Below are 14,040 nucleotides of genomic sequence, written 5' to 3' on the forward strand. Positions count from 1 at the left end.
CCATGTGGACTGAGCAGCGATTCATGTTGACATAGAGAACACCTGCTATGTTTGATGAGCTTGCTCACAGAGCTAACTAAAGGGCAGTCGCAAACCGATCTTCTGTTAAGCACGCAGATGACTGTATAATATGTGCAATTTATATCGTAACGAATTGTGGTAAATTTCTGATAATTACGCACCTTCTGTTAACGTGCGAATCGCTGAACTGTAGAATAAATAACTCCAATATTCAGTATTGCTAAATGGTCTTTATTTAGACTACTTAGAGAGTAGTACAATTATACTTCAATATCACGTACTTCACAAAAGCGTGTTTTAATCAAACGGAGTACAGATTCCTCAGCTTACGCTGCTTTTATACTCTCGGTTCTCTCGTTCACCCATTCTCCTAAGGTCCAGTCGTTTCACGATCATGTGATCTAGAATAGCTGCACCTCATGCTTGGTTACCCAGCTATATATATGTATATATATTGGTAGTTTATGCTTTTCTTCTAGCCATATGCATGTGTATGTATGAGTAACTACTTCTTCTCTGAGCTAAGGCTACATATGTGTATGTGAGGTATTCTTCGTCGCCTTCTATGCACGCAAGTGTTGCTTGCCTTAATGTGCACATGTACATACATAAGAGTGGTTGCTTGCTGTATTTGTTGCTGTAATTATTTACTAACAGCATAGTGATGCTAATATTCGCCACAATATGTTCCTACCTCAGAGCTTGACTTGGATTAGAGTTCCAAGTCGGAGACTTAAATTAGAATGGTATTGCAACTTGCCATGGAGTTGTCGTTTAACCAGATGTCATTATTCATAACATGGAAAAGGGTTTAGATAGAGTTTGTATCTTACCAAGGTAAGACCTTTTAATTGTTCACCCAATCACAAGCTAATTTACTACCAACGATTGTTGGAGCTTTTCGTTGGGTTGCTTATAACGCAAGTTAAATTCGTAACACCGTGAGTTTGAGCTATCTGGCTTGCCTATTCTAAGCACTAAATTATCCCTTTGTAATTTTTTAACCTATTGATTCACATATTATCAGCTTTAATGAATTCAATTCCCTCAACAGGTTCGAAATTTTAAAAGTTTAAAAATTCTTTATGGTACTATGTTTCCATCAAATCCAAACTCTTTGTTGGCAAATGTCTCCTGATAGAGAAAATATTTTTTATTTTTTTCGTTTACCTACTGGTGCAGAGTTAAAAATGTGTTTTTGATGCCTCTGACGACATTCTAGGGCGTGTTTAAATGTGATATATTCAAATCAAATACTTTGTGGACTATTTAGGCAATTGAAAATTTAAGTCCTCTCGAAAAACGAAAATCACGCTTTACAAGTCACTTATCGTACCCTTCATGCTATATTGTTTAGAAGCATGGACCATGACAACATCACATGAAGCGGCTCTGGAAGTGTTCGAGAGAAATTTACGAACCTCTACGCGTTGGCGACGGCGAGTACCGAAGAACATTTAATGATGAGCTGTGCGATCTTTATACAGACATTAACATAGTCCAGCGAATTAAAACGCAGCTGCTACGCTGCCTAGGCCTTATTATGCGAATGAAAGATAACGCTCCGGCTAATAAAGTTTTTTATCGGAACCCGCCTATAGAAACAGAGGAAGCGGGCGGCCCCCACTTCTCTGAAAGAAGCAGGTGGAAAACTTAAATTCCCTTGGTGTGAACAACTGGCGCCAGTTCGCTGAGCGTAGAAGTGATTGACACATCCTGTTGAACGCCCATAACCGCTTAAACCGTTAAGCGCCAATTAAGTAAGTAACTATCCCTCCAGCCGAAGAAGAATGATTTTGTTCCTAGCGCGGCAGTGAAAAGATATGACAGCAAGGTAAAAGCCGTACGTTGCTCAATACGATCTAGGGGGGTAATCATTTCCAAATAGAAGCACGTTCCACTCTTTATGTAAAATAAAATTTCTGCCGTTCCAAGTTGTCTCAAACGCCGTCTGTAGGGCTTAGTTCTGTTATTCAACCAAAACTTCAAGTGTGTCTAGCAGGTTCGTGTATTTTACAATAAAATTTTCATAACAGCTCAGCATGCACCAATCGTACTCTCATAGTCAGTTGAGTGTGAAAACAATTCAATTTCGAGCACAAACTTTGTTGCACCTGAACCAGAAAAACCGTTGCAATCACAAATCCCCACACTTCGCAACAACTATTTCAGTTATTATTTTTATTCTTAAGTGTTTTTTTTTTATTTGTATTTTAAATGCATTTGAGGTTCCTGCATTTGCTACTTTTTTGTTGTCATTGCTTGTTAACTGTCATCATTTTCTTGCATTTTTATATTTTTACAGTTTTTTAGCTAAAATTGTTATTTTTCAACACGTCTGCCACTTAAGATGCTCGTAAACACGTTTTACACTCTCGGCAGTGTCACGGTTCACCAAAACTTTTGTTGCATTTTTTTTTCACATCCAATTTCAACTGTCACTTGTGATTTTCCCTCATGCAGTCTAATAGAAAACACTTTGTTCGAAAGAAATACTAAAACTGTATATGTTGCGGAATTTTTCACCGAAGATTTAAAAATTCGTCCCATTCGCGTTGCAAGTTGATTGGTTACAAATGTTCTATTTTTGATTGACGGTAATAAAAATCATAATTGACTTTTGAAAATGTAAGACTCTGGTGGCATTGATGTGGCATGTAATGTGTGATGGGCACAGCGGGTTTGAGTAGTAAATTCCATAACAATGTCGTAACAGCTTGCTACAGAGGTGAAGCTCTATTCGAGAAAATGTAACTTTCAATTTTACATATCAGTGTCCTAAAAGTATTCACCAGTCATATAAATAACTGTTCTACTAAATCTCATTTAGATTGAAAGTAGAGTTCAACTCGAGCCTAGGAGAATTTGCGAACATGTAATCATCATATTATCACGCTATGGTCCCTAAACTAAGAATCTCACGAAATTTTGAGAAACCTATTGCCGAAAAAACACTTTCGGAAACGGAAAATGCATGTACTGGCCCTCAATCAGGGATCTGGTTCACGGATATCTATGAGCCGAACTTCAAGAAATCGATACTAATACAAATACGATGCTGCCCACTATTTTTCAGGCAAAATTCCATGAAATAGAAGTTTTCGTTCGAGAACGTCCAGGGATAGGCTTACTCTCGAGTAGTATCCTTATTATGTCAGAAAGCCAGGAGCCTTGCGTGTCCTACAGTCTTACACAACTACTTTTAGCTAGTTGATGATTGCATTGGAGTTATAAATGAACTGGGCACCAAAGATAAGATTTTATTAAGATGGCTTCCCGGGCACCAAGGACATGAAGGTAATAACCAGGCAGATTACCTAGCCATGTAGGGTACTAAAGCAGCATCAATTGTTCAGAGCACTTCTGTAGACTCACTAAGACACACACTAGGGAAACCACTAGTAACTGGAAAAGGAATCAGTGCAGACAACACTGAATTGAATGCTCAGACCAGAGAGGACCTGCGAACTATAACTGGGTACTATACGGGACACTATAGTAAGTTAAATCTACCCTAAATAAATATGCCGCGCTTGTGAGCTTCAGAATGAGGGCAGAATAAAATAAATAAATATTTAGAGCGACTGACTTCAGAGTAGATTTAAGCAGAGCTTCGTCGAGCTTCTTTTAAGTTTTAAATACGAATTGGCGACGGAACCTACGTGCAAGTAGGGTAGGTTCTAGAACTCGCCAAGAGCACGTAGTTATTTTATAGCATAATTTCTGCTTTTTGATAGGGTGTTTCGGTTCACATAGACTTCTGGTAACACTACAGACAAAGTCAGCCCACGGGAGGTCCTTACGGATCGACAAATTCAACCTATGATCTACGGCTTAGCAGGTATTCATATCGGCTTTCGAATTATGAGACCTCCTCTCATCAGATTAAGGGGCTTAGAATAAGTAAACCTGTCGTAAGAGGCAACTCAAATACCCAAATGATTTAACGGGTTGTGTAACGCAACCCTTTCAAGGGGTTGCGCAATTTGTAGTTTCTCCAACCCAATTGTCAACCTTACCAACGACCCCAAGTTCTTCATGGAAGTAGGAGGTGGGACACGTGATGAGCTATAAGGTTCAATGTGGTCATAATGAATCATTCTCAAGATGATCGGGCTGTTACCTAAATGGTAGTTCTTGCCAGAACGTACGGGATCTATATCCGGTAAAGTACCATCAACATCTAGCACCCCCCGAATAAAGGAAAGGAAAAAGGGGAAGGAAAGGAAATGAAAGAAAGGAAAAGAAAAGAAAAGGAAAGAAAAGAAAAGGAAAGGGAAGGAAAGGGAAGGAATGGAAAGGAAAGGAAAAGAAAGGAAAGAAAAGGAAATGAAAGAAAAGAAAAGAAAAGATTTTTATCAAAAAATATCTATTTTTTATCGCTTTTATTATAAATATTTTTCGAAATTCTATCAAAATGCGACCCATTTGCAACCGAGTAGTTATCTATTTGTTATCGGACTGTTGCCAGTTTTATAGAGAGGTGTTATCGAAATGCCATCTATTTGTTAATGAAAATTTATCGATTTATTCTCGAAAAGTTACCGATTTTTTATTGATAATGATAAGTAATCCTTTTGCTATGAAACAGAAATCAATAAAAGTTCAATATAAATTTGATGACACATCTGTAACCCGTCCAGGGATGCACCTTAACGTTAAGCTAATCGTTTATCAAAAAATTTCCACCGATTCCGTTGAAACACTTCGAAATATTATCGATAAAGAAATTATCAAGATATATTGTATCTCGTTTTTAACCGAAACGAAAAGCTTTCGTTAGCGTTAAAAACGTTAACAAAAACGTGATACTTTATGTTTGAATTGTGCTGGCAATGCTATAGCCATGGTGAAGCCGTAAGATGGTAACAGCGAGCGGACATACACTCAAACTTCATGTAATTTGTTTGTGTAATTCGTTGGTGGTAATGTCAAAAATACTCTGAGAAATGTTCGTACTGTCAATATTCATGACCAAAGTTGCAATCAGCTTGCCTAATGCTTTCACCTTTAATGACTCCGCCATCAATTAGCTTTGCCAGCATAGTTTGAAATTAATAATCAACATAAACGATTTGATTTCGTTTTGATATGGCAGAAAACGAAACAAAATCATTTCGTTAATTTGACGTTCTTAACGTTAATAAACGAAAGGAAATGACTTTGTTTCGTTCATTAACGTTAATTATCGTAACGAAGTGATATCGGTTCGTTGGTTAAGCATGCCTGAACCCGTCAATAAAAAGCCGATAAGAAACGAATAAGAATCCGATTGTTCGGCGATAACATGCCGATCATGAAACAATTACTTATTGAAATCGGTTGTTACCCACCTGTATGTTTACACGTCGAACCTCTCGAGTACGTGGTACTCATGCCTTTTTAATTTACTGTCAGTAATCGCTTGCAAATATTCTCCAACACTTCAGAGTGCAACCAATTTTTGCTGCCATGTCAAGTTCGTATATATGTATGTGAAGACTGTCTTCAAGTTGTATACTGCATCTAAAATGAACGTATTATGTTATACACCGTCATTAGCGTAGACTGTTTTAATTACATATGTACATGTCATAAAATTGATATGAAAAAGTTGATTTTTGGTAAACCGCTAATGTGGGAAACAACAACACAATTTTTGTACTTACTAACATGGCTATATTGATACATGAATTTTACTACCCCTGGTCACCTCAAAAATGCATTTGTTGCGAAAAAACAAAATTAGCTGCCACCAGTTAAATGCCTAACGCCTAACGACAAACTAAATGCCGTTGATTGCAATCACTGAATAGCAAAAGCTCATAAATGCACAGGCGCACACCTACAAGCACACTTACATACTTACGTTACGTTATGTACGTTATGTAGGTGCATAACATGACAAACATGCTATTGCTATTTCGATTAATTAGTTTTGCACTTGTTGCATTTAATTCGTTGCTACACACCCGAAATGGTTAAATCAGTAATAAAATATTGTACTCTATGATCAGATGGAAATGGATATTTAAATGGATATTTATGTCCGAAATAATGTACATAACTTAACTTGAGGCAAACTTTGGTGTGTGTGCTTCTGTGGATGAGTGTTGCATATACGGGAGCTGTCTCCAAGATGTTGCATGGAACCGTTTTTGGAAGAATTATATACAAAAATTGGAAAACTATAAAGAACGCATATCCCCTTTGATTCCCTTTATATGTTGTTGTAGCAACAGTACTGCGCTCTAAGAGTTTGAGAGCCATGTCGAAACTTCTAGGCTAGTGTTATGAAGTATTTGAAAGGTTTGGTATGCTGAGTCAATTCAGAGTCGGGTGTATGTCTCACTTTCCCCAACAGATAAGTAAACAGCAAATTAATGTATTGATTTTTTTACTCACAGAACACGGCTCTCTAACCAGAATCCCCACAACCTTAAGTCCAGAAGCGAGAGCGAGAAAGGGAAAGGGAAAGAGGGAAAGAGAAGGAGGGTGGCTTGTCGTAGGTAATTTTACCGAGTATGTAACGATCCAAGAACGGTTACTGTTCTCTACGAGGAGTGACCTAGTACTAGAAAACGGCGGCTTTCACTAGATGGTGATAATGGCAGTATGCATTGGTAATGGTCACGCTCCTATATTAACGTTGTGAAGGCCCCTTCACCAGAAAGTGACTACGGTGGAATTAGTACGGGTGGCGATCGGAGAGGGCGCTAACGGCATAAACTCTCACCAGAAAGTGATGATGACGGAATTGGTAACGGCGAGGATGCTAACAGCGTAAGCTCTATCTAAAGAGTAACGACGAAGGAAGTAGTAGCGGTAGATGCAGATCCGGTACGTTCCGGTACCAAGCCCGACGACCTCGGGAACGATTTGATATGACCACGTGAAACCTTCTAGGCCATCACGCCCTCCCACCCCCTAGATCCATCAGGAGTTCGGCGTCGCCAGAACCTCGGCTGTTAATGGAACAGGATTCGCAATAGGAGGACCGGTCTTTTGCCAATGGCGGCTTGCTAAACAGTCCCTCTTCCTGTGCGGAACGCTTGCGCTTTCGTCTCTTCGAAACAACAGGGGAAACTGGTTGTCCGAATCAGTTTGGTAAACAGCCCGCTCACACATGCATTGCGGCGTGTGCCTTCCACATCCGAGCAAAATGCACGTGCATTACCTGCCTTCTGAGTAGTAGGGGAGGCAAATACCTTCTTACTCAGAAGAAATGTGGACAAAAGTAGAGTTTCCCTATGGTAAGCAAGGAAGACCTGTCTGACAGAGCAGACGTGTTAAACAACCAATCTCTGACCCAAAATAATGCCTTGCTAGTCATCACAGCAGCTGGGAGATATATTGCTCAGCTACGAGGAGGTGTCCCCATTGCGTGAATGAAATTTCAGACCTGTTCCTTGTGCATGATTGCCATAATGCACAGCGGATGCACGGTGGTTGTTGTAGGTGGATATGTGTATATATATCTATACATATGTGTGTCGGTATGTATGCACGGCGGTTAGTAGTCAATGCATACATATGTATGTAAATCAGACATCGGCAAAATGAAAATGGAACTGTGTTAGTGAGAGTGCAATGGTCGCGCAAATCACTTGATGCACATTTTGTGTTGTTCATTCGCTAAGGGATGGGTATGTGAATATTGTCGCATAGCATTCGTTACGTCGGAGCATTTAAAACAAAATAACTTTTAAATAAACACTTTTTGACATTTGTAACCATTGTAAGTCAAAATCAAATCAATCAAATAGTTCTATATTCCCATTTATATACATAAATTCGTGCAAATCATCGAAATATGAATTGTTTGACACAAACACGTCAACTCAAAAGTAATACGTCTGACAAATAACACACGCGAAAAGGCAATAATAAAGAAAACCACAAAGCCAAATAAGTCAAATAAGCCATTAACAACATTCATAACTCAGCAGTGCCAAGTTTACTTTTTGAAAAAATAATGACGACTTGTCACACAATGCTCAAAAACGTAAATATCAAAGAGCCCACGCACTAAATTGTATTACAGGCATCCATATAGGAGGAACACTAAAATAATATGGTAACTCTGAATTCTGTCAATAATTATCTGGGCTCCAAATTAACAATAATAATAACAACAGTTTGGCACCAAATGCCTTCGAAGAAATTAAGGTCTAGGATCTCTTCCATTCTTCCATTTTGAAGATACCCTGCTTTTTATTTTTTCTAAAAACTATCTGAGTTACTATCCAAACTGTATTTGCTAATGTAGCTAAGTTTTTCTGCTCGGTGGTTGGCTCCTTGCAATCGTCCTCACTACAGCTCTTACGCCTTAACATCTCTTTATGAAAAGTCGGTCCTTTTCTGTTTGATGTCAGGCCAAGTTTGCTTGGTAATTTAAATGGTGTCCATACAAATTGCGAACTGTGGTTTTCTTAAGATTGATAACAATGTTACTCTTTACTGATGCCTTAGAGATGTCTAACGATGATTTTTAGAGTATTTGCTTTTTCATTGCCATCAATGTTAATGTCCCGCGCACACGATTGTGTTGGGCGCAAACTTTGCAGCTTGGCCTAGCGCCCTCTTACATTTATCGAAGGCCTTGGAAAACGTGCATGATGAACCTGTCACTTTGAGTGCTGCTTGGCTGTCCGAGTATATGCATATCTCACCGCCGCACACATGATTACAGGCCCTCTACAATACCTAGTAGCTCAGATTGGAAGTAGCGGCTGAGTTTGGAAGGCGGATGGATATTGCAACTTTCAGCTGTTCGGAGAAATTCAGCGTACTAACACGAGCCCATTTAGGACTAGTCAGTGCAGAATGATCAATGCCACGGCTGACCAACTCGTTCTTGGGGGAAACCTAACGTTGAAATTCCTATAATGGTTCAATGTTCTCGAAATTATTGCGAAAATAATTAAGAAGTGATCCCAAAATTGCTCTATATATGATGTCAAATTTCACCGAATTAGTTCCAAAATGATCCTTAAAATAATTCTGAAGTTTTCCGGAAGTCATCTGAAATGTTCGCGTAATATTCTTAAAATGGTCCAGGATTACCGATTCAATTGCATCAGCTTCCAAAATTGATCTAAGTGCGTAAATTCGCTACGCATGGACACTTAGCGCCATGTAAGTCAGTCGATATGCACACGCATACCCCTCCGCTTTACTAAACGTCTTGATGAATTTGCCCTTAATTGAAAGATTTGGCATGTCCTCTTCTTATGTAAAAGAACGATGGATGCCTCATTTGTTGTATCACCAATGTTTCCCAGTTTTAAGGGTAATAAAGGAGAATTCCCATTTTTACCACTGACAGTTCGTATAAAAACTGCTTACTCGAAATGTCGAACACACCCTCAGAACCTTTACTAGTTAGGGTGCCGAAAATCCCTGATTTGACAGGGCTCCTCCGATCGTAGTATGAGAGGCACCATGAAACAAAAGTGCTCTCTCTGTATGTAACTGCACACATATCTGCATATTAGGGTGGTACTTTTAAAAAACAGAAAGGACTTGGCGCGATCTACCTCCAACAAGGAAGAAGACACTCTTTAGCCTTTGCCAGTCGGGAGCAAAATTTACATGTGATGATTTTGGCTAAGGTACTACCGTTTGAAGGGGTGACACTGGATTAAATCGTTTATATGATTTACGAGGACCACCCTAATATACATACGAAGGAAAAACGATTTTTTTAAGTATTTTCCAGAGTTGTAAAGGAATGCATTCCATTTGAAATAATTATTCTGTAATTGCAACTGCAGAGGATTGCAGTACTTTTCCTGAAATAACAAATTTTAGTTATTATTCGCTTTTGAATTCTGGAGTAATTATTCCTTTTTTTATTCCATGGATTGCATTCATTGGACGGCAATACTAGGAAGAATACATTCCACAATCTTTTGCATTCCTTTTGCTTTCAATTTGTACTCTTGCGGAATGCTTTTGAATTTTGTTATTTCACATGAGAAATACAACAAAAAAATTAATTAGTTCGGACTCACAAAAAGGAATAATGACTAAAAAAATGTCATGAATTATTGCAAAAAAGAAATAAAGGCTGCAATCCAAAAATGTTAGGCCAGGAATGGGAATGTATGTATTGCACTCCGAGGTGATTGCAATAATATCCGCATGTTGTTGTTGTTGTTGTAGCGATAAGGACACTACCCGAAGGCCTTGGGGAGTGTTATCGATATTGATGGTCCTTTTTCGGATGCAGATCCGCTACGTTCCGGTAACAAGCACCATAAAGGTACTAGCCCGACCATCTCGGAAACGATTTGGTATGACCACATGAAACCTTCTAGGCCATATCACCCTCGCACCCCCTAGATCCATCAGGAGTTCGGGGTCGCCAGAGCCTAGGTTGTTAATGAAACAGGATTCGCCACGGGTAGGTGAGGTTGACAGTTGCGTTGAAGAAGCTATATATTGCGGTGGAAACCCTTTGAGAGGGTTGCGCTACACAACCCCTTGAATCAGTTTGGTATATTAGTCGCCTCTTACGACAGGCATACCTACCGCGGGTATATTCTAAGCCCCCTAACCCGCTGGGGAATAATATTTCTTTTATATATCGCAATATGAAAATATTTTTAATCAAATTCTTTCGCCATTTTTTACATATCAATTGAACTTTTGCACGAAGCATTAACACGAGTCCATAATTGTCCGTTCACACGCCAAACGGTGTCTAGAGCATATTCTCCAATGGGAAAGGGTAGTTTAACTAAATCTTTGGTAAGGTGAAATTTGTTCACAATCAAGTCTTGCTGGAATAAAAAAGTTTTATTGCATATTCATACATATACATATATATATATTCTATGTATCCAAATTATTATAAACTTTTTTCTACTCACATTATATGGACAAGTGTGATTTATATTGCTGAACTCTTTCAATATGCTGTAGAAAAATGAGACCACTGAGTTGGCTTTGGGATTTCTCATAAATTTACATCCATCAATATTCACATTATATAAAAATGGTTTCCAACCATTTGCGCGCCTCAGTAATCGAATGGATATCTAAAAATTCAAATTAACGTAAGAGTTAAAAAAATATTTAATCATATACTTCAGTTTTTGAGTTATCGTCTTTGAAAACCGATAAAAAGCCTACATAATCAGAAAACTGTTCCAGGCATATTTTCAAAAACTACATGCAGGTTCATTATCGACAGTCGCCTAAATACAAAATACCGTAGTCTTGTCTACTGAATGGAATGAGAATGGCCGACCTTCAGCTTTTCGTTAGAATTCTTTCAAGTTCGGCCCATCGTCATAAAGAGCCCAACTTCGGTCGCACATTTCTAGGGTTATAAAGTGTCTATAAGAAGGCACAAATTAATTTCTTTCCTTTCCTTTGGTTAGCTAGAGGAGTTGGGCAATAACCATATTTTTAGATAGCAAGATAACTTTTCGAGACTACAGGTCTTAATTGAAGATGGCTAGAGTGGTAATAGTCATGCTTAGGAGAGATATTTCCAATTCAGGAGTAAATGCACACAATTCTAGTGTGAATTTCATCCCAAAGAAGTGATAAAAAAGCCATTCTAAACATAGAGTTTAAATTATAATAACAAAAAATAAGATAATTAAAAAAAATTATTAAGTTAAACGGTTTTACTGAAAACAATACTTACATGAAGTAACATAATACTAAAAGTTAGAAAATATTTCTAGGTACTTGTCATCACACTCCTCATCAATCTAGGGCGTTGATCAGACAATTAAATAAAAGCGTTGGATGCGTCAAATGTCTATTGATAGTCATATATAAGACCAACTGAACCCTAATCACATTTTTAGAAATTTCAGGTGTCCAACGCTTTTATTTAATTGTGTGATCAACGCCCTAGATTGATAAGGAGTGCGATGGCCAGTACCTAGGACCTACCTAATTATTTTCTAGCTTTTAGTATTATTATAATTTCATTTAAGTATTGTTTTCAATAAAACCGTTTAACTTAAAATTTTTTTTAATTATTTTATATTTACATAAAAATCTTATTAACAATTTTTGTTGTTATATCGGCCTACTGATTTGTAAGATCGCGGGTTTGAATCGAGCTTAAGGCCTAACAATAATTATTTTAGCATTATTATTGTTATGATATATTTTTTCTTAATTGAAAATTTTTAAGTTAGAATAGAAAATTTTTTTTTTTTTTTAAATTAAGAAAAAGTGTATCATACCAATAATAATGATAAAATAATTATTGTTAGGCCCTGAGCTCGATTCAAACTCGCGATCTTAAAAATCTTGTTTTTAAACAAAATTTCTTCAGAGCTCGGTTTATCAATTTTATCATAAAATCAGTCATAAAAGTTAAACAAAATAATAGTTTCCAATAGCTGGGTGTTCCAATTTTTTTTTAAATTTAATTCTTTACTCTTCCGTTTACCAGTGCACGCTTAAATTGTGCCATCTCCAAACTCCGTAAAATTTCTTTTATATATAATAGGGCACCATGCATAATTCTACAGTGCACATCCATTTGCAACAACTTTTTTTAAGCTCAAATAGTGAAAAAATTCTATCACAAAAAGTGTTTCATAACCGATCGAAATATCTATCATCAACAATTAACGAAAATTGGTTTGCTTCAAGATCCAACACTTTACTAAACTATCTGCTATGTGAAGTGCCATTTTATTTATATATTAATGACAGCAATTTTTTCATTAGTGTTAAAAATTTTTTCTGCAGTGAAAAAAGAGTACCTAAATGTTGGGTACAGCCTAAAAAGAACCAAAATTGAAAAAATGGACCAGTGGATCAAATGTGGTTGGAAAGAACCATTTTGGCCCAAATGGACCATAGATTGTTTGAGAATTTGTAATTTTTACAAAATATTTTTAACTTGAAACCAACAGTTTTTCTGCTGTTGAAATAAATGAAAAAATTTGTTTTATAGACAAAAAACTTAGTTGTATTTACCTTAATGCAACCAATTTTACTGAACCTGCATTTCTTTCGGTGTAAGCTATAAACCTACTCTGGGTTTTCATGCAGCATTGAATAAAATAAATAATAGTAGATACAAGCTTACATTTGCTTCTCTTGCTTCTTCCCTCATAACCGCATGAATCGTGGCATAACCATCTTCACCACGTTCCGGTATTAAGTGACAGGCCTTGTAAAATATTTTCGTTTCGTCGTAGGAGTGACACCTTATGTTTGTAAATTTGCAAAATGAATCACAATTCTACAAAAGAGACAAGAAAAAGTAAGATAACAACACAATCTTATCAAAACTCAGTACATCCAAAGCTCACAGTATAGCCCCGAAATAGAATTAACGTTAATGTTATGCAACTCCAAATCTGCATAGAGCTTAGCAATCTTGTGTGTGTCATTGTGGCACGCACATACAGCAATGAGTTAATTTTTCATCAAATTATTTTATGCACCGCTAATTCCGTCTGCAAGTTTTATTCACTTCAATTGCCAATTAAAAAATGATAAACTGACTTAGCAATTGATTTGAATGGCTCGTATTTGCCACTAGCATAATGAGTTTTTAATCACTTCATAGTTAGTAACAAATTTTTGTTTAATTATGTACATACATATTCAAAATTAGCTATTTCTAATTTAATAATTGCATTGCTTGATGTTTTTTTTTTTACTTTTTGGATTATGATTGATTTGCGAAATCAAAATGTGCAATCAAAAGCGTTGAAATGCGGCACGTGCTCTAGGCTCTTATACTATTTTCATACACACGGCTTATTGAATAATAAAGGCAGTTTTCTACATTAAGGCGCTTATTGAGCTCAAGCTTCCCTACAAAATTCGAAACTATAATTATTTCATTAGTGCCTAATCGAATGCCTAATGAAATCAAAAGCCCAATGCAACTCTGTTGGCCGCGTTCAGTTTCTTAGTTTTTGGTGTGTTCAGTGCTTAAAAATGTCATTTGTCAAAGTAAATGTCATTGTCTGTCATATAGCATTGTCATTTTAGTCGCATTTCATCCTTCATACTAATCGAGCAACTACTTCTGTGTGAAAGCAA

The 14,040-nt window shown here is 37.1% G+C and overlaps 2 protein-coding genes across 10 annotated transcripts in view; one reads left to right on the forward strand and one right to left on the reverse strand.

Moving 5' to 3' along the window:
• Positions 1–14,040, forward strand: part of pk (prickle) — a 601,495-nt gene that overhangs the window by 278,819 nt on the left and 308,636 nt on the right. The gene's annotated exons all lie outside the window — the stretch shown is intronic.
• On the reverse strand, positions 10,635–13,379 carry LOC137243700 (uncharacterized). The gene is made up of 4 exons (XM_067771669.1): positions 13,299–13,379; positions 13,073–13,228; positions 10,878–11,045; positions 10,635–10,787 (listed from the first exon to the last, which is right to left on the reverse strand). Exons 1-4 carry the CDS (start codon positions 13,377–13,379, stop codon positions 10,635–10,637), a joined length of 558 nt encoding a protein of 185 aa, XP_067627770.1.

This window comes from Eurosta solidaginis, chromosome 3 (assembly GCF_040869045.1).
Source record: "Eurosta solidaginis isolate ZX-2024a chromosome 3, ASM4086904v1, whole genome shotgun sequence".
NCBI classification, from domain to species: domain Eukaryota; kingdom Metazoa; phylum Arthropoda; class Insecta; order Diptera; family Tephritidae; genus Eurosta; species Eurosta solidaginis.